Source organism: Ranitomeya variabilis, chromosome 1 (assembly GCF_051348905.1).
Source record: "Ranitomeya variabilis isolate aRanVar5 chromosome 1, aRanVar5.hap1, whole genome shotgun sequence".
Lineage (NCBI taxonomy): Eukaryota > Metazoa > Chordata > Amphibia > Anura > Dendrobatidae > Ranitomeya > Ranitomeya variabilis.
This window is the reverse complement of record NC_135232.1, coordinates 660000895-660022831: the sequence shown is the minus strand read 5'-3', so window position 1 is coordinate 660022831 and position 21937 is coordinate 660000895. Positions and strand designations below refer to the sequence as shown.

At 45.8% G+C, this 21937-nt stretch overlaps 2 protein-coding genes across 3 annotated transcripts in view; one reads left to right on the top strand and one right to left on the bottom strand.

The window, feature by feature from the left end:
• Positions 1-21937, top strand: part of LOC143775170 (exonuclease 3'-5' domain-containing protein 2-like) — a 72411-nt gene that overhangs the window by 30707 nt on the left and 19767 nt on the right. The window lies entirely within an intron of this gene.
• LOC143775137 (uncharacterized) overlaps positions 8698-21937 on the bottom strand; it is a 140435-nt gene continuing 127195 nt past the window's right edge. For both annotated transcript variants that reach the window (XM_077262989.1, XM_077262984.1), the window contains exons 6-9: positions 21207-21555; positions 17381-17637; positions 15227-15353; positions 8698-9305 (exon numbers count right to left, since the gene is read on the bottom strand). In XM_077262989.1, coding sequence (XP_077119104.1) covers positions 8991-9305; positions 15227-15353; positions 17381-17637; positions 21207-21555 — 1048 coding nt within the window. In that variant the 3' untranslated portion in view covers positions 8698-8990. The remainder of the gene's footprint in view (positions 9306-15226; positions 15354-17380; positions 17638-21206; positions 21556-21937) is intronic.

Below are 21937 nucleotides of genomic sequence, written 5' to 3'. Positions count from 1 at the left end.
TATATGGCACAGCTATGGGGCAACGGTGCAGAGCACTATATGGCACAGCTATGGGGCAACGGTGCAGAGCACTATATGGCACAGCTATGGGGCAACGGTGCATAGCACTATATGGCACAGCTATGGGGCAACGGTGCAGAGCACTATATGGCACAGCTATGGGGCAACGGTGCAGAGCACTATATGGCACAGCTATGGGGCAACGGTGCAGAGCACTATATGGCACAGCTATGAGGCAACGGTGCAGAGCACTATATGGCACAGCTGTGAGGCAACTGTGCAGAGCACTATATGGCAGAGCTATGGGGCAACGGTGCAGAGCACTATATGGCACAGCTGTGGGGCAATGGTGCAGAGCACTATATGGCACAGCTATGGGGCAACGGTGCAGAGCATTATATATATGGCACAGCTATCTATGGGGCAACGGTGCAGAGCATTATATATGGCACAGCTTTATGTGGAGTATCTATGGGGCCATAATGAATGGTGCAGAGCATTATATATGGCACAGCTTTATGTGGAGCATCTATGGGGCCATAATGAATGGTATGGAGTATCTATTTCTAATTTTGAAATTCACCGGTACCTGCTGCATTTTCCACCCTAGGCTTATACTCGAGTCAATAAGTTTTCCCATTTTTTTGTGGCAAAATTAGCGGGGTCGGCTTATACTCGGGTCGGCTTATACTCGAGTATATACGGTAGTCATACGTCCGGCCGATAAAGGTGGGGGAATTGTTATTCTAGATCAGGAAGCATATAATTTAGAGGCTATGCGCCTCCTTAATGACCAAATAACATATAAAAAACTAAGTAAAGACCCTACAGAGGAGTATATTAGAGACCTGAAAGATCTAACCAATAAAGGGTTTGATATGGGGCTGTTAAATAAACACGAATATGATTTTATCAATAACTTTACACCTAGACTGGCTGTCTTCTATCTACCGAAAATACATAAAAATCAGACTAATCCACCGGGTAGACCAATTATATCTGGTATTCAGTGTTTAACTGCCTACCTGTCAAAATATGTTGATTGTCATCTGCAGAGAATTGTATCACTGTTACCAGCCTACCTGAAGGACAGCGCCCATATTTTAAAATTGCTACAAAATATCCAGTGGCAAGACCACTATATACTTGGCACACTGGATATTACCTCATTATATACAACTATAGACCACAACAAAGGGTGCAATGCTGCTAAACATTTTTTGAGTAAGTTGTCTACTATTCCCAATGAACAGATCGAATTTTTATATGACTATGCAATTTATTTTAACGCACAATTATTTTATATACGGGAAGGACTACTACTCCCAGCAGTGGGGTACTGCTATGGGGACCAGATTCGCGCCGAGTTACGCCAACCTCTATGTGGGTAGGTGGGAAGAGACCGTGATCTACCCCGAGGGGCGACTTAGGGCGGACCTGGTCCTCTGGCAACGTTTCATTGATGACATTGTTTTTATTTGGTCCGGCGGACCGCACACTCTTAACAGTTTCTTAAGTAATTTAAATAAAAATGAGTTCTTTTTAAATTTCACTGCGAATACTAGCACCAATGTCATCAACTTTTTAGATTTGCAAATTTTTATTGATAATGGCGCCATCCAGACTCGTACGTTTTTTAAACCAAGAGATACAAATAGTTTTATCCCCCTAGACAGTTGCCACCTCCCAACATGGTTGCTCAACATTCCTAAAAGTCAGTTTATGCGAATTTACCGTAACTGTTCAAGAACTGAAGATTTCAATTCTGAGGCCGAAATCATGACAAAATTTTTTACAAAAAGGGTACAAACAAGATTTATTGGGGATGTCCAAAGACAGTGTTCTTACAAAACCACGTCTGGATTTGATTAATTTAACTGGAAAACAGAAGGCAAAAAATGAATCCATCCCTATAATTACTCAATATAACACCAACTCTTATTTATTACGGAAAATAGTAAATAGACACTGGCACCTTTTAAAAGACGACAAGATTATTGGTGACAAAATATCTGATGGTCCCAGGTTTATATATAAGAAAGCCGTTAACCTGGGAAATATGGTTGCTCCAACTATTCAGAACAAACCCCCTTGTGCTCATAATTCTTTTTTTCACAGCTCACTAAAAGGTTTCTTTCCGTGCCGCAAGTGTAGCATGTGTAAACAAATTATGACACATAAAACTGATAGTATAAACAAAGGGGATTTCAAACATAAGATAAATGACTTCATCACCTGCTCCACAACAGGAGTAATCTATATTATCAAATGTCCATGCCAGAAAATGTATGTGGGGCGTACAAAAAGGCCCCTAAGAGTTAGGATTAATGAGCATATACGGAACATCAATAACTATTGGTCATCCATTGTCCAAGCACTTTATTGAAATACATGGAGGAACGGTTCAAGCAATGGAGGTTTTTGGTATTGAAATAGTACATCCACATTGGAGAGGGGGTAATTATATAAAATCCATGTCTAGGACTGAAAGTAAATGGATTTTTCTATTGGACACACTGACCCCTAGAGGACTCAATTGTGGAGTCGAGTTGTTCGGCTTCTACTAGCAAATGAGATCGCGGAGGCTATAAAAGGAACTTCAACCCGGGCAAGGACCAGCCCTGAGGAAGAAATATCGGATTACTCACCGGTAATGCTCTTTTATAGAGCCCACGACAGCACCCACTGAGAGAGGGGATCCGCCCCTAGGAACAGGAAACCTACAGAGAGATAAAAGGGGCGGCCCCCCTCGCTCCTCAGTTGTTTTACAGAGAAAAAGGAGGAACCGCCGCCAGGTTTTTTAGTTTTAACAGGTTTAGGCATATATACATATTTACAACTTCATACCATATTACTCTATTATATACATCTCCCTATTAAGACACCACGTGCGACTAAATAAAGAAAAGGGAGGGATGTGAATGGGTGCTGTCGTGGGCTCTATAAAAGAGCATTACCGGTGAGTAATCCGATATTTTCTATTCGCCACGACAGCACCCACTGAGAGATTTTCAGAGACTATATACTGGGTGGGTTAACTGAATCAAGAACCGAAACCCCAAAGGTTAGGTCAGAAGCAGCAGATAGATCTAATCTATAGTGTCTATAGAAGGTATTTGGTGAAGACCAAGTCGCAGCCTTACATATAAGGTCTATCGGCACATTCGCCCTCTCTGCCCAGGAGGTCGACACTGCTCTTGTGGAGTGTGCTCCCACATGCATTGGAGGATCTCTTCCTCCAGCTTTATACGCCAGGACTATGGCATCTCTAATCCAGTGTGATAGCGTGTTCTTTGTAACTCTGGAACCTTTGGTTTTTCCCTGGAAAGAGACAAAGAGAGCCCCACTCTTCCTCCAGTCCCTAGTCCTCTCTAAGTAGGCTAGAATAGTTCTCTTAACATCTAGGGTATGAAGCCTGGCTTCTTCTGGAGTCGAGTGGTCTTTATAGAAGGTAGGTAACAAGATCTCCTGGGATCTATGAAAACTAGTGGCTACCTTAGGGAGATAACAAGGGTCCGTTTTTAAAATTATTCTATCAGATGTCACGGATAGATAAGGAGGGTCAATTGACAAGGCATGGAGATCACTCACTCTTCTAGCGGATACTAACGCTACTAACAGTATTGTTTTTAGCGAGATGTTCTTTAATGAGGCCGCATGTAGAGGCTCAAACGGGCTTTGTGTCAAGGCATCTAGGACCAGAGATAGATCCCACTGAGGCACCTGTGGTATATGAATAGGTTTTGATCGTTCACATGCTGATATAAAACGAGAAACCCATCTATCTCCCGCCACATCATAACTAAAGAGGGCTCCTAGAGCTGAAACCTGGACTCTTAGAGTATTTACAGACAGTCCCAATTCAAGTCCTTTTTGTAAGAACTCCAATATTGGAAATATAGGTACTTCAGCGGAAAGTTGTGCAGTATGAAATTGAAGGAATTTTTTCCAAACCCTGACATAGATTTGGGTAGTGGAAGGCTTTCTACTCTTCATAAGAGTATCTATAAGCCCACTGGTAAAACCCCTTAGAGTTAGTAAGTGCCTCTCAAATTCCATACAGTCAGATTCATGCCTTTTACCCGAGGATGGAAAAACGGTCCCTGAGACAACAGGTCCTTGGTCTGAGGCAGGATCCAAGGGTCTGTAGTTGACATCGCCCTGAGCCAGGAGAACCATGGCCTTTTGGGCCAGAATGGGGCTACCAACAGAACTCTTGCCCCCTCCTCCCTTATTTTTCTTATTACTATAGGTAATAGATTCCATGGAGGGAATGCATAGGCCAGGTCGTATGTCCATGGCACCTGAAGGGCATCGAATATGTCGGGGTTGTCCAGTCTGCAAAGGGAAGCAAATGTTTTGACCTGACGGTTGGACCTTGTTGCGAATAGGTCTATTTGTGGCACGCCCCATCGGTCTGTTATCAGCCGGAAAATATCTCTGCTGAGCATCCACTCCCCTTGATGAAGGGTATGGCGACTGAGGAAATCGGCACGAATGTTGTCTATACCTCTGATGTGTACCGCTGATAAGGACAACAGATGACTTTCGGCTAACGTCATGATGTCCGATGAGATTTCCATAAGATTTTCTGACCGTGTACCTCCTTGATGATTTAAATAGGCTACTGCCGAGGTGTTGTCTGAGAGGACCCTTGTGTGAGAGCCTCGTAGCTGGGGAAGAAAGTGGAGTAGGGAATAATATATGGCTCTTAATTCTTTTACATTAGAGGAATTAGCCAATTCTGACCTGGACCAAAGGCCCTGAACCACCTGATCACCAAAATGTGCTCCCCAGCCCTCCGGACTAGCATCTGTGGTTACTACGGTAGAAGGGGTAATGACCCATGGTACCCCCTCTGACAGATTACCCCAATCTAACCACCATGTAAGGGAGTGTACTACCTCTGCCATTAAGAAAATTGTTCGATCTAAATGTACCCTATTTTTAGTGTCCTCCTGTAATACCAATTTTCGGAGATGCCTAGTATGGAATTGAGCCCATTTAACCGCAGGGATACATGATGATAGTGAACCCAACAATGACATGGCATTTCTCAGTGACATATTACGCTTTTTGATAGCTAAATCCACTTTGCTAATGATCGAAAACTTTTTATCATCAGGCAACCAACATTTTTGGTCTACTGAATCCAGAAGGAGACCTAAAAATCTCTGACAAGTGACGGGTTGGAGTCTGGATTTTTCCCAGTTAACAATCCATCCAAGCTTATGCAAAGAGGATACTACCTCCTCCAACCTTTGCTCACACTGTAAGAGATTTTTCCCCACAATTAGTAGGTCATCCAGATATGGGATGACTAACGTGTCTTTTAATCGTAGAAAGGACATTACTTCCAAAAGTAACTTAGTAAAGACCCTAGGAGCCATAGATAGACCAAAGGGCATTGCTCTATATTGAAAATGACGAACTTGACCGTCTATAACCACTGCTACCCGAAGAAACTGCTGGTGTGACTGGTGTATAGGAAGATGGTAATAAGCATCTTTGAGATCAAGTACTACCATGTAACAGTTAGGGAACAAATTTTTAATGGCTGATCGAATGGATTCCATTTTAAATGTTGTGGGTTTTATGAACATGTTTAGTTTTCTCAAATTAAATATAGTTCTATAGGATCCGTCAGGTTTTGTAATCAGAAACAAGGGGGAGTAGAACCCCTGCCCCGTTTGAGATGACGGAACCTCTATTAAGACCCGTTTTGCAAGAAGGGACTTAACTTCTACTTCCAATGCTTCTTGTTGTAGTTTGGATTTTAGGGAGGTGAGCAGAAAGTAATCCGGAGGTTTTCGGATGAAGTCTAGGGTGAGGCCTGAGGATATTAATTTTATGGCCCATGGGTTGACAGTTATTTCTCTCCACTGATTGATAAATCCCAGTAGTCTACCGCCCACTGGTGGAATAGGGTTCCCGGAATTTTTCGGCTGGTTTGAAGGGACGTTTGTTAAACAAATTGCCTTTCTGCCTGAAGTCTTTGTTCCTCCATTGCTCTTTAAAGCTTCCCTTTCTGCCAAATGCTGGCCTCCTAAATGCCCTTCTGTAAGCAGGAACAAAGGGATTAGGAAAACCTTTTTTACGTTCACCCGCCTTAGTGAGTATCTCATCCAGAATAGTTCCAAAGAGGTACTCACCCTGACAGGGTATGGCACACAACTTGGATCTGGACTGGGCATCCCCCTTCCAGTTCTTTAACCATAAGGCTCGGCGGGCAGTATTTGCGAGGCTAGCTGTCCTGGCCGCCAGGCGGAGAGAATCCACGGAGGCATCGGATATAAATGCCGCAGCGCTCCTAATTAAGGGGATGGATGCTCGCAATTTCTCCCTAGATATACCACTCTTGATATTCTGGTCCAGCTGCTCTAACCAAACCAGCATAGATCTACTGGTACATGTGGTCGAGATTGCCGGCCTAAACGCAGTGACACAGGCCTCCCACGATTTTTTCAAAAGTGCATCCGATTTCCTATCCATGGGATCAGATAAGGAGCCTGCATCTTCCACTGGTAGGGAAGAACGGCGGGAAGTGGATGCGACAGCCGCATCAACCTTTTGAACTTTAGTCCAGGTATTTAAATCTTCGTCCTCAAAGGGGTAACGTCTTTTACAGGATACTGGTGTAAACCCCTTCTGCCCCTTGCTCCATTCTTTTTTAATGAGGTCTTTTATAGTCTGGTCTACTGGGAATACGTGGCCCTTTCGCTGAGATAGACCTGCGAACATAACCTCCTGGGCCGTTTGGGGTTCTTTAACCTCCGACACCCCCATCGTTTTCCTCACTGATTTGACTAGACTATTTACTCCCTCAGTCGGGAAACAGACATGTTCCTCCTCATCTGAAGAACCAGACAAGTGGGAGACGTCTGAATCAATCTCCCCACTTTCCGCCGACGTGTCAGCATTAGGTGAGGATTTTCTCCTACTCCTCTTTTCAACACTGCCTGAGGGACCACCACTCAACGATTGGAGTTCCTCCCGAATCATAAGCCGTATTTCGTCCATTTTAACGGACTCCTCCTGCCGCAGGGTGTTATCTATGCATGCCTGACACAACCTTTTAGAATAAGGGTCAGGCAGGGGCTCAATACATATAGCACACTGCTTGTGCTTGGTCTTGTCCTTGCTTTTTGCCTAGAGGGACATAAGCAGAGGAGACCAATATAAGCTCTGAAGGAGCTGTATACCCAAACATTCTGAAGCATACTATACCGATTGTTGGGTGGATCGTCCGGTCTGGGGTGTGGAACGGGATGATTTCCTTCCCGATTTATCAGTGGAATCACTCTTCCTGGAGTGTCCACTATTCCTTTTTGCAGCATTACCACTTTGCATTAGTGGCTCTTCTACAGGGTGCTCACTGACTTCCTCGTGGGACGACATAATGCACACTGTTTTCCCTTCCTAACGGACTTTTATAGTGCGGACTATCAATCCCAGCCCCCGCAGCTGCAATCCCCCTTTTTTTTTTTTTTTTTTTTTTTTTTTTTTTTTAATTACCTGCATCAGGAGACCTGCGAACACCGCCAGGAGGAATCCAACATGGCGGTTCCCCCGGAAATGGACCTCAGGGGGTCGGCCATACTACATCCGGGATTCCGGACGCACTGCGCATGCGCCGGCGTCTGCCGCATTTTTCCGGCACTGCAACCCCACGCATCGTACCTGAGGGACCGGGGGGAGCCACAGCTGTTCAGCGCCACACCGTTCCAGACCGGGATCGACCAGGTAACTTTACACTGCCATGGTCGTTCTTCAACAACGATGTCCCAGCAGGGAGATCGTTGGAACTTTTCAGGCCCCACTATTCGGCCGGTGCAGACGAGGAGGGAACCATCAGGAATCCCCGACTCTGCTTTTACTCGCTCTGGAGCCCCTGCCGCTCAGCAGAGACGTACAGGCGGCATCCAGGCGAGTTTTCCTCTTCTCAGACACCGCTGTACAGTGTCTACAGAGATCTTCTCTGTGGGCTTCCTTCTAGGAACAGGAAACCAACTGAGGAGCGAGGGGGGCCGCCCCTTTTATCTCTCTGTAGGTTTCCTGTTCCTAGGGGCGGATCCCCTCTCTCAGTGGGTGCTGTCGTGGCGAATAGAAAAACCAGTTGTTTTCGAAACGCGTTGGTTTGTTTTGGTCCTTACCGCGATCCGTACCTAACCCAGCGGTCACGTGGGGCGGTCACCTGGTTCACACGTCACGCAGGTCCTGTATGCGCCGCTCACACCGCTCACACGTTGTAGCGCCGCCGGCCATAGACGGTGCATCTCCGCCCTCTGCTGGACTTCCACACTCGGAGTTGCTGTTACCGGCCGGAACAGCCCTCTAGGACTACCACCCTCTGAAGATTTCTCACCGCATCATCTTGCCCTCCCGGAAAATCGACAGAGGCAACAGATCATCTGTTTCAACTCCCAAAGGTATTAATCATGATTTGTTTTTAGTTCACTGAATGCGTTACCAGTGCCAAGGGCAGCGGAGTACTTCCCTATAGCCCTCTGTACAGATTGAGTCTATTATGGACCTTGTGTCCTGAATATTATTCCACACTAGATCATACATTGTGTGAAGCAACCACACTGATCTAGTTTGTATTTCTAGTGCTCTTGGGAGTTTACCAGCGCGAATTTTATTTATTCATTATATATATATATATATATATATATAATAATTTTGCACTCGCATAACAATCGCATACATTACATCCGTTTTTTTTCGGTCCAGATTACGGACCGTTTTTTCTCTAGCAAGTGGAAATGAGCCCTTACTCTGTGTTGAGGCCTCTCATACAGCAAAATAGTGCATGCACAAGTAGTCATATGGCAGTAGCAGTACCCCTTGTTACAGAGTAAGGAACAGAGGTGTACTGAGCTTGTCTGCATCTAGGAATGGACATTGTCATTGGAGAGGGGTCACCAAATCTGGACAAGCAAGATTTTCTTTATGTACATAAACTTATACAAGGGTTAGTATAGGACTTATCAACCATCAAATTCTTCTGTGATAGTCAAACTGAAATACCTCACAGAATATCCCACTCCCAGAAGTTTCTTCTTATTTTTGCGGGGATCGCCCTGAGAATTTGTGCTGGACTGTTCTAGAAGACCTTCCTTCTTCTGTCTGGGAATGATGTTTATATCTCCATTTACACCTTTTCCTTTAAACGGAACATCAATCAGCCCTTGGCATTTGCTCAGAATGAAATCCCATGGGGTCGAATCATCAGAGGAGAAGAAGCCAAGTAGCTGTAGGAAAAGTGCTACAGAAACCTGGGCATCTCTGGCAGCATAAAACACCTGAAAAACAAAACAAAAAAAAAAAATGTTAGAGGATCCTAGTTGACCAACTCGGCTGCAGTTTTAAGATGCTTAAAGTTTCTCACCCACACTGTTGAAAAGCTTAAAGGGAATCTGTCACCAGGTTTTTGCTACCCCATTAGAGCAACATAATGTAAGAGGTACAGACCCCGATAACAGCAATGTCATTGAGCTGCTTGCTGTCATTTTCATAAAAAAAATTAGCCGGATTACTTACGGTAATGCTCTTTTAATGAGTCCATGACAGCACCCACTGGAGAGATAGGGATCCGCCCCAAGGAACAGGAAACCTACAGAGACATAAAAGGGGGCGGTCCCCCTCTCCTCCTCAGTTTAATTTCAGAGTACCCGGAGGACCGCCAGTGTTAGTCAATCATCACAATGTATCATCAGAATATAAACTTCATAGAAGTAATTACATTGGCTTTTATTAGGGAGGGATGTGACTGGGTGCTGTCATGGACTCATTAAAAGAGCATTACCGTAAGTAATCCGGCTATTTACCCTTCGCCATGACAGCACCCACTGGAGAGATTTCCAGAGACCAACACCTAGGGGGGGACCACCGTGCTGAGGATAGTCCTGCCAAAGTGTAGGTCAGAGTCGGAAGACAGGTCGAGCCTGTAGTGATTATAGAAAGTGGAAGGAGCCAACCAAGTTGCAGCCTTACATATATCTTCGATTGGCACGTTCCCTTTTTCGGCCCAGGAAGAAGCCATGGCTCTGGTGGAATGTGCTTTGATGCCCTCCGGAGGTTCTTCATTTTTCATGGAATAGGCCAACCGGATAGCGTCTCTTATCCACCTGGATAATGTTGCTCTTGTGACTCCATATCCTTTCTTTTTGCCCTGGAAGGATATGAACAGAGCCCTACTCTGCCTCCAACTACTAGTTTTCTCAATATATTGCAAAACTACTCTCCTGACGTCTAGAGTATGGAATTTTTGTTCTTCAGGAGTAGAGGGGTCTTTAAAGAAGGTAGGAAGATGTATCTCCTGTGACCTGTGGAACTTCCCTGCTACCTTAGGAAGGTATAGGGGGTCCGGTTTTAAGATTAGTCTGTCATGAAATGTGAGAAGGTAAGGTTGATCTATCGACAAGGCCTGAATGTCGCTGACTCTTCTAGCCGATGTTAAGGCTACTAAGAAGGCTGTTTTTAACGACAAGTGTTTTAAAGATGCTGTGTCTATAGGCTCAAACGGAGATTCTGTTAGAGAGTCTAAGACTAGATTTAGATCCCAAGGAGCTACCCTAGGTATGTGGACAGGAGTAACTCGTTCACAGGCCGTGATGAAGCGGGATACCCATTTATTACCAGCAATATTATGGCCATAGAGGGCACCCAGAGCAGACACCTGGACCTTTAATGTGTTAACTGACAGACCTAACTCTTTCCCTTTCTGTAGAAATTCTAATATAGATTTTATTGGGACTTCAGAGGGGTTTGAACTAGTATGGAACTGTAGAAATTTCTTCCATACTTTGGTGTAAATTTTTGTCGTAGATGGTTTCCTGCTAAGCAGGAGTGTATCAATTAGGCCTTTTGAAAACCCCCTGGAATTTAATATCTGCCTTTCAAATTCCAGGCCGTCAGGTGGAGGCTGTCCACCTGAGGGTGGAAGAAAGGTCCCTGAGAGAGAAGGTTTGGAATTGAGGGAAGGACCCAAGGATCCGTCACCGACATTGACCGCAGGCACGAGAACCATGGTCTCTTGGGCCAGAATGGCGCTATCAGTATTATCCTGGCCTGCTCTTCCCTGATTTTCCGTATTACTTGTGGAAGCAGAATTATCGGAGGGAAAGCATACGCCAGCTTGAATTGCCATGGTGTTTGAAGAGCATCTAGAATGTCCGGGTGATCTGCACGGGACCGAGATGCGAATTTGTGGACTTGTTTGTTTTGTTTTGTAGCGAACAGGTCTATTTGGGGTTTGCCCCATAACAATGTTATCTTGTGGAAAATGTGAGGATTGAGACACCATTCTCCTTGATGAAGAGTGTGTCGACTTAGAAAGTCCGCTTGTTGATTGTCCTCTCCTTTGATGTGGACTGCCGAGAGGGACAACAGATGCTTTTCGGCCAGGATTAAGGTACTGTTTGCGGAAGACATTAGAGCGTCTGATCTTGTGCCGCCTTGTTTGTTTAAATACGCCACTGTCGTACTGTTGTCTGAACAGATTCTGACGTGGTTTCCTCGTAGCTGTGGGAGAAATTGACGCAGTGCATAGTTTACCGCATTCAATTCTTTCAGGTTTGATGAATATAAATCCTCATTCTTATCCCAGGTTCCCTGGCAGAATCTATCTCCCATGTGTGCGCCCCACCCGTGGGGACTAGCGTCCGTAGTTATCGTGTGGGATGGTGATATTACCCAAGGGACACCCCCCGCTAGGTTGTCTTTATTTAGCCACCATTCTAAGGAGGATAAGACTTTCTCGGATAAAGTTATTTTCGATTCAAGGTGCCCCAGAAATTTTCTCTGTTCCCGAAGTATCTGATGTTGTAATGTTCGGGTATGAAGTTGTGCCCACTGAACGGCTGGAGTACAGGAGGAGAGGGATCCTAGCAAGGACATTCCTGCTCTCAGGGACATTTGAGGTTTGTGAATGGCCGCCACAACTTTACCCTCTATAAGAGATATTTTTTCTTGGGGAAGTAGACATTTTTGCTTTATGGAATCTAGATTAAATCCCAAAAATGTCTGAAGAGAAAGTGGGATGAGTCTGGATTTTTTATAGTTGACGATCCAGCCCAGGCTTTCTAAGGACGAGACAGTGTCAGCTAATCGTTCCGCACACTGAAGGGATGAATTTCCTACAACTAAAAAATCATCTAAGTAGGGAATGATTAATGTGTCTCTCTGGCGAAGGTAGGCCATTACTTCTAACATTACCTTCGTGAAGATCCTGGGTGCCGTGGAGAGACCGAAGGGCATGGCTGTATACTGGAAATGATGAATCTCCCCCTCAAGAGTTACTGCCACTCTTAAGTATTTTTGATACCTACTATGGATAGGGAGATGGTAGTAGGCATCTTTTAAATCAATGCCGCCCATTCTACAATTTGGAAAAAGGAGCTTAATGGCCGATCTAATAGACTCCATTTTAAACGTATAATTTTTAATAAACGTATTGAGTTTTTTAAGATTTATAATTGTTCGAAATGAACCATCGGGTTTAGGGATTAAAAATAACGGAGAGTAGAACCCTTTACCCTCTTGTCCCTTTGGCACCGTAACTAAAACATTTTTAACTATAAGACTTCTAATTTCCAGTTCAAGGGCCTTCTGTTGCACAGGTGAGGAAAGGGCTGTTAAAATAAAGGAATCATGGGGAATTTGGAGGAATTCTATTTTCATTCCTTCCTTAAAATTTTTCTTTCCCCAATGGCGAAAAATCACGTCAAGTTCCTGGGTGCTAAATATTATTAACCTGCCCCCTACTGGGGTGTCTGGTGTTTCAAAATTTGTTATCTCTACGGAAGGGGGGGCCTTTGAACATAGTGCCACCCTGTTTTCCCTCTCTTGTGGCCCATCGTGACGATCTTTCATTTTGTGTTCTTTTCCCGAACGGCCTCTTCCTAAAGGTCTTCCTATAGAAAGGAATTGAGGGGTCAGGGAAGGCTTTTTTCCTCTCTTTTGCTTTTTTGAGGATCTCGTCTAATGCTTTCCCAAACAAAAACTCACCCTCACACGGAATAGCGCAGATCTTAGCCTTTGACTGCGTATCCCCCTTCCAGCTCTTCATCCATAACGCACGTCTGGCATTATTAATTAGACCGGCTGATCTTGCTGCAAGGCGAAGAGAGTCAGCTGAAGCATCGGCCATGAATGCTGCTGCACCTCTAATTAGTGGTATCGCATCCCGCAATTTTTGTCTGGAGACCCCCTGTTCGATCTGTTGATCCAGCTGATCAATCCAAACAAGCATGGATCTAGCAGTGCACGTGCTGGCAATTGATGGTTTAAATATGCCCGTGGAAGCCTCCCATAATCGTTTCAGTGACGATTCTGCCTTCCGATCTAGAGGATCAGAAAGTAGGCCCGCATCCTCGACTGGTAGAGCTGACTGTTTTGAGGTGGAGGCGACTGCAGCGTCCACCTTAGGGATTTTAGTCCATGAAATTAACTCCTCATCATTAAAGGGGTACTTCCTTTTGGAGGCTGACGGGAGAAAACCTCTCTGGTCCTGTTTCTCCCACTCCCTCTTTATCAGTGCCTTAACCGCAGGAATTACTGGGAATGCTCTTCTCTTCCTCTCCGCCAACCCTGCAAACATGATGTCTTGTGCAGTTTGGTCGTCTTTTGTATCCTCACAACCTATAGTATTCCTGATGGACTTTACTAGGTTGTCCACCCCATCAAGGGGAAAACAAGCTCGACCCTCAATGTCGGAATGTGTTGAGGAAGAGGATGACGCCTGCGAGGAATCTGAGTGGATAACGCCTTCCTCCTCGGACTCAGAGCTGGATATAGCCTTTTCTTTCCCGGATTTTTTAGGGGGGGTACTGGCTTGTGAGATGGCCTATAATTCCTCTCTAATTATGGCCCATATATCTGTGACCGACATAGATGGACTCTGCATTGTTTCCGCCATACACTGATTGCAGAGTTTTTTGGGGTGGGAATCTGGGAGAGGCTCGTCACATAACGCACATTGCTTGTGCTTAGATTTCTGTCTCTTTTTGGCCTGGGAGAAGAAGACATTTGTGGAAAAGGGTGTCAGCTTTATAGGCAGAGGGGAAATCACACTCACCCAGTGAAGCTGTACGGTACCGAAATAGGAGGCTGCGACTTTCTGGATCTTGAATCCTTGGTCTCACTCCTGTGGCTGGCATCTGAGGACCTTCTGCTGGCTGGCTCACCTGCTGGGTCCACAGTCTTGCCTGGGGACGACATGTTGCATCGCCTGTGCGTTTGCAACTTCCCCCTTTTTATAGGCCAGGATCCGGTCAGTAAACTTTTTTTTTTTTTTTTTTTCTTTTCTCCCACAGCGGTGCACTGCGCATGCGCGAAACCGCGCTTTCCCCCACCGCTGTGTGAGTGACCCGGAAGTGCTCCTCTACCTCCGGGTCATTCTGGGGATTCTTACACCGCTCCACGCATGTGCGGCCGCCATTATCCCGGCCTGCGCTATGGAGCGGTGTACCGGCTGCCGCTGCAGCTGTGCCGCAGATCCCGGACCCTTTACCTGGTGGTCCGCGTCTGGAGCCTCTTCAAGGCCGCACCTCTGCAGCGTTGCTCCTGTGGAATCGGCGTCTCTCCCGGACTCAGCCATCCCACATGCCGGCCAGACGAGGGGGGAGCCGTCTAACGGAATCTCCCCCGACGCTGCATCTGGACTGCATCCCCTGCCGTTCCCGCAGAAACCGCACAGGCGGATGCTCCTAGCCCAGGTAAGATCTTCTGTAGTCTTCAGAGATCCTGTCCCCTGGGAACAGGAAACCTAAACTGAGGAGGAGAGGGGGACCGCCCCCTTTTATGTCTCTGTAGGTTTCCTGTTCCTTGGGGCGGATCCCTATCTCTCCAGTGGGTGCTGTCATGGCGAAGGGTAAAAAAATCACTGGTCTATTTGCTGCAGATCTAGCAGTGCTCTGAATGCCACTGTGCAAAGGCAAAAGACTGCTAATCTGTGGTGGGGTTATACCGAGCTCATGAATATGGAGAACTATACAGCAGCAAGTTTACTAGTCCTCTAGTGACAAACATCAGTTTTACCAGCAGGAAATCAAAATTACCCTATGCAGCCCAGTAAGGGACATGAATCAGTCTCTGCCTCTACATTATGCTGCTCTAAGATTAGATGGCAATTCTGGTGACAGTCACATCAAAGGCAAGATGACAAAAAAAAAAAATAAAATAATTGATAGATGTATTATGCAAGGGGTATATAAACACATACCTGGTCCTGTGTGAATTCCTCGGCGTCCCAGTTACTGCAACGAAGCTGAAAAGATTTGGCCAGAGGATAGCACAGGATAGTTTCAGACAGCGATTTAAGACTCAGGCTGTTTTGAAAAATGTCCCTCCTGAAAATAAAAAGGTAAAATATAAAATAATTATATATATATTTATATTTTTAAGGGGTAAAACAAACAGAACTTCGTTTTGTCACAGTGTAGAAAGATTGCCAGTGACACCTGTTACTTAAAAACCTATTCTCACAGAGTGAGTCCTTTTAAGAGGCATGGATCAGGCTTGGTTTGAGTGTCCAGTTACTATGTGACTGTACCCACAAGCTCTCAGCATTCTCGGATTCCGGCGACAAAGGGCAGTCATTTGACTACAAGTATGATTTACCGTATTTTTCGGACTACAAGACGCACTTTTTCCCCCCCAAAAAAAGGGGAAAATTGGGGGGTGCGTCTAATAGTCGCAATGCATGCTTACCGGCAGTGGTGTGGTGGCGGCGGCAGAGGTGCGGTATGGCGTGCACAGGGTCCCTTCCACCGGTCAGGTGACGCAGCGGCCCGGAATGCAATGTGAGCAGCAGAGCCGGGTTGATCACCGGTTTATCGGTGGTGGCGGCCATCTTCCCGAGGCCACGCGTGCGCAGATGGAGTGCTCTGCTTCACGGGGCTTCAGGAAAATGGCCGCGGGAGGCCGTGCGTGTGCAGATGGAGGAGATCGTGGCGGCCATTTTCCTGAAGCTGAGTTTGCAGATTTAGATCTCGGCTTCAGGAAAATGGCCGCCGCGATCTCCATCTGCACACGCACGGCCATTTTCCTGAATCAGAGCACTCCATCTGCGCACGCGCGGCCTCGGGAAGATGGCCACCGCCACCGATATTCAGCCCGGCTCTGCTGCTCACATTGCATTCCGGGCAGCTGCGTCACCTCACCGGTGGAAGGGACCCAGCGAACGCCATACCGCACCTCTGCCGCCGCCACACCACTGCTGGAACCCCCCCATGGACACCAGGCCGTGGCGTCACCCACCTAAGCAGGAAGGGACCCTGCTCAGGTGCACGCCACACCGCATCACCCCACCTCTGCCGACACCATGCCTCCTGTGACCCTGCTCTGCCACCGCCAGCCCTCAGGTAAGATACTGTAAATTCGGACACTAAGACTGACCCCATCTTATAAAAAAAAAAAAAAATCTGCAATTTTCACCCCAAATTTGGGGTGTGCCTTATGGTCCGGTGTGTCTCATAGTCCGAAGAATACGGTACATACAGGCTCATACCAACTAGACCATCTAGTAGGAATGTGGCCATAAAGTCTGAAAATCACATGCTTGCTTATCACCAGAAAATCCTGACAGGCTGTGGCAACTGTAAGGCTTCAGAAGTCTGCAGTCAGACTACATACTCATAGCAAGTCTGGAAAGCCCTTTAAGATCTTTCAGTGTTACATTATATACTGTATTTTGCAGACTAAGAGGCACTCTTCCTACAAAAAGTGGAGGAAAATGGAGGGGGGGGGGGGTGCAACTCCTGTACCTGCTGCTGAAGAGAAATGAATACTCATTATATTAATCCCCTTTGGTAGCTGGCACACATATGCCAGGAAGCTGCAGCCAACACTGTGCCCACTATTGAAGCTCAGTGAATATTCACTGCTCTCCATACACACTCCAGGCGTGGGGAGCAGCAAGTATTCCAGCAGCTGTCCTTGGCTTGTAGGCAGGGTATGACATCACTGCCATGTGATGCTTAGAAGCATAAATCAGCTGTTGCCATCAGAACAGGACGCTGCGAGGGAGCGTAGGGAAGGCAAGCAGAATGGTTTGTGGTTTTTTTAATGTTTTTTTCTGAAAGGGGCCATGTATGCCAGGATGGGGATGAGGGAGACCATGCCTACCAGGATTGGGGATATTAGTACAGAACTGACCACATTTTGATTTCATTTTTTTTTCTCCTGTAGTTTCCTCCTCTAAAACCCAAGTGTGTCTTATGGTCCAGTGTGTCTCAATCTGAAAAATCTGGTAGTTTGTGTCTGAACAAAAGATACTTGCCACATTTAAATTGATAACCAGTTATGTAACTGGCTAATCCCAATTTACACAATTGCTTGGATCAATAGTGAATACAAATCTGTAAAAGACACCTACCTATGTCTCATTGCAAGATAGCGTATGTCAACAATGCCCTTCACAGAGAGCCCATACTCATTCATCAATTTGGAGGCATCTTCCCAACAACCTACACCGACTTTCAGAACATTAGTGGACGCCAGAAGAGCCACTAAGGTGTTGGGAATGTTGCAGCTAGTGCTGACCAAGCGAGGCAGACGGACCAGTACACAGAAGCCACTGTGGGAGGCCATCTGTAGCAGGGAAATCGGGTTTGCTCTCCCATCTACAGACACCTGAAAAATAAATAGATAAGATGAAGGGTCACAATGGGCCGTTAGCATAAGTTACTATTTGAGATTCATTCTAAAGGTACCGTCACACTAAACGATATCGCTAGCGATCCGTGACGTTGCAGCGTCCTGGATAGCGATATCGTTGTGTTTGACACGCAGCAGCGATCAGGATCCTGCTGAGATATCGCTGGTCGTTGATTAAAGTTCAGAACTTTATTTGGTCGTCAGATCGCCGTGTATCGTTGTGTTTGACAGCAAAAGCAACGATACCAGCGATGTTTTACAATGGCAACCAGGGTAAATATCGGGTTACTAAGCGCAGGGCCACGCTTAGTAACCCGATGTTTACCCTGGTTACCAGTGTAAAAAGTAAAAAAACAAACAGTACATACTCACCTTCGCGTCCCCCGGCGTCCGCTTCCTGCACTGACTGAGCGCCGGCCCTAAAGTGAAAGCACAGCACAGCGGTGAGGTCACCGCTCTGCTGTTAGGGCCGGCACTCAGTCAGTGCAGGAAGCGGACGCCGGGGGACGCGAAGGTGAGTATGTACTGTTTGTTTTTTTACTTTTTACACTGGTAACCAGGGTAAACATCGGGTTACTAAGCGCGGCCCTGCGCTTAGCAACCCAATGTTTACCCTGGTTACCCAGGGACCTCGGCATCGTTGGTCGCTGGAGAGCGGTCTGTGTGACAGCTCTCCAGTGACCAAACAGCGACGCTGCAGCGATCAGCATCGTTGTCTGTATCGCTGCAGCGTCGCTTAGTGTGAAGGTACCTTAAGAAGCATACCACGTATTCATGTAGTACAGAGTTTCCATACAAAGCCAGTTACTACAGCTGAGCAAATCATCTCTAGAGGCAGTGTCCACATTTAGGTCTTTAACAAAAAACAAAAACAAACAAACACAACCACACACACACGTAGGGGCCTAGTAATCAGAAGAGGCACCAAGAATACCAGAATTTGAGGTCCAGCTGAAGTTCACACTGCCCTGAGAGCTGCCACAGTTTACATGTGAATTTTCAGACTAGAATCATTTAAGACTTTTGCTATACAATCCTGCAGAAGAGTCATCGCCAAGTTGGATAACCCCCTTTAAAAATAAGTTTAGTTTCATCTTCATAGATGGATATTGTCAGAACGCTTTAACAAGCACTATCGCAATTCACTGCCATTAATATCTCACCAACTTCTTTTACAATTGTAGCTTTTTAGACAGACCACTACTGCTATCACTCTCCTGAAGCAATAGGGATCGTAAATAGTGCACGTGTTCTGCTGCCTAGCAGGGGAGGTCGGTCTCCAAGGCACCAAGCCATAAACAATGTTAAGGGTGTTTTTAGGGCATGACCAATTTCACTACCTGCAGAGAAAATAAACTCCCTTCCAGTCTCTATACTGTGAGACTGAGTGCGCTGCAATCACTGCCAGCACTGAGAGCCTGCCCTCCACATACAGGCTGCCTAGTAGTGTGCAGGGAGTACAGCCACGCTCACCATAACTCCCTGTACCCAGATATGACTGGGAAAGAACAGCTGCAGGGAGGATACTGGTTAATTTTATCCCTGTAGCCACTACTGGGGTGAAGAAATCCTTCTTGTGGTTCTTGTGTAATCAGCGTTAGAAGTTTTCAGCTAATGAGATGCCTGTGCTTCTGGGCAGGACTGTAGGCAGAGTGATCTTCCTGCTCTAAGCAAGAGAAACCATGGAGAGACCTGCCCACAGGCCGCCTTGAAGCACAAACATGTTCCTCATCATAGAGACAGACTGTGCTTTGGGGCAGCCTGTGGGCAGTCTCTTCTTGGTTTCTCTGGTTTAGAGTAGGAAGATCAGACTGCCTACAGTCCCGCCCAGGAGCACGAAAACTTCTAACACAAAAACCACAAGACTGATTTCTTCACGCCAGGTATCATTTTAATCAGTATAACACTGCCAACCTGACAGTCAAAATCCTGCAGACAGGTTCGCTTTTATGCATTTTACCATCAAATTAAGCCTATATCTGCAAGTAGGTAGTATTTCTGGGCATGAACGGCATTCAATCTCTCAATAACGGCGGAAAGTTTTAATAAGCAGAAAATTGCTTGCATTTACAAGCACTTGCAGTACTCATTTATGAAGATTGGAATAATCCTTTAAAAGGGAGTGTCAGTAGGATCAACCCGACATCGGGTGTAACAGTATGCCGATGTTGGACTCCCCCTGTTTGTTGTGGGCTCTGGCGCCGAGTCTGCACCTTTCCGGGCTCATGTCAGCTGACATGTGCCTGCAACAGCCTCAGGTGGAATAGTGTTCCACTTGCGGCTGATAACTAGTTAAATGCTGCTGTCAATTTCTGACAGCGTCATTTAACGTGCTTACCAGAAGCACATCACTAATCCTGCCCATGGGTGACCCCGTCACATGATCGTGGGTCACCGATGGTTTGTCATAGCTGGATTGCTATGAGAACCGGGTGGCGCTCATAGCAAGTGAGCATTTCTGCTACACAGGCGATGTGATCATCACCTGTGTGTAGAGGCAATTGAAGTAGTGCAGCTTCTAGTCTCCCATAGAGGCTATTGAAGCATGCAAAAGGTAAAAAAAAAAAAAAAAAAGCCCTGAAATGACCATACTAACCAAGATTTAAAATACAAAATTGTTATGGCTCTGGGAAGGGGAGCAGAAGAGGAATATGCAAAAATGAAAATACCTATGGTCGAAAGAGTTAAGGTGTCTATATTGTCATAGAAGATGAATAAAAGGACATCTTCCTAGTATTTAGATGAGTTGTTCGGGATCCATGGACTGAACACAGATCGCCAGAAAATCTGCCTCCAGAGCTCATTTTATATGAAAGCGATGTTACCAGGGTGAGACATGTAATGACTGACAGTCTACTCTCACTGCATAGTAAAGCAGAAATTAGCTTAGGCTCATCTCCAGCAGCACTTTTGTTCTCCAGGCACAGCTGATGGCACCATTACAACCAATACCTTCAGCTGATCTCATAGGCAGTGTTGGGGAGGGAAGAACAGAACACACACGGCTTAGGAGGGTTTGTCAAACTGACAGATTACCTTTAAAAGGAGGTATAGTAAAGGATAAAGTAACATCTTGAAATGGGCAGCATTCATCACATCAATTAACTTAACTTACATTTGCAGACATGCCTTCTCTGCTCACTTTACAGCAGTCACGTATCCCCTCAGTTGTGATCTGGCCACAAATCAGTTTTTCCAGTTTTCTGGAATAATGTGCCTTGTCTACGCATGCACCTTTCCAACTGCATACTGACATGCCAAGAAAAGGGACATCGCTGATGACAACGCCGACTACGAAGTTGGCCTAATTTGTCTAGATAACATGTGCCCAGTAAATGCAGCCAGATTACTACAGAGGGGTGGGGGAAAACTGCATGACTAATATAAAGTGGGCAAAGCAGGCACTATTAGAAATGAACTTGTAAGCAAGTCAAAGTTCACGTGCTGGGGAATTGAAGATAAATATTTTATACTCGAAAGTTTCAAAACTTTTAGATGTACGGTAGCAACAATGGCTAGGAGAGCCCAAACATCTGAAAACGTACCCACTCGCAGTCCACCCCAAGTACTGGGTATTCGTCAAGGTCTCGCTGTAATGAAGGCCACACCGCCTCCCATTCTTCAGCCTTAGAGACTATTTTTATTGGAGCCTGCAGAAGTTTTTCCACAGAAAACACAGATCGTTCTCTTTCTAAAGATTGATGCACTTTCTGATCCGATCCATGGATCTCTGCGGCCAACGCAGTACACAAGTCTTTGTGGTCAACATTAGTACACAGCTGCTGCCTCCGGCGATTGATAAGCTTCCACAGAACAAGACATCCAACTGTAGTACCCACCAGAGAGGCGACACCAAGGGTTATACCTGCATGTCTGGGCATTCTGCTGCAAGACCTGGTAAAGAGTCAAGACAGAATTATGAAAACAGTGTCTCATTTTGCTTTTAAGTACAGACCAATCACAATTTTTGAAAAGTTGTATCTAAATCCAGTCCAACCGGGGGATGGGGGGCGGTGTAAAGGAAAAAAAACAAAACATTTGATCCGGTATTTGGATCATATTCATCCATGCAAATCAATGGGCCCGTGGAAACCATAGAATGAAAGGGTTTTTCTCATTTATATAATTTATTTAGCTCCATTAACTACACAGCTCTTTACATTCCTTATCAGTGTGTCCTTTGAGTGTGGGAGAAAACCCACACAAGCACAAGGAGAATATACAGACTCTAGCAGGTGTCCTGCTGCCCTCCAAAAGAATCAGATCACACTCTAAT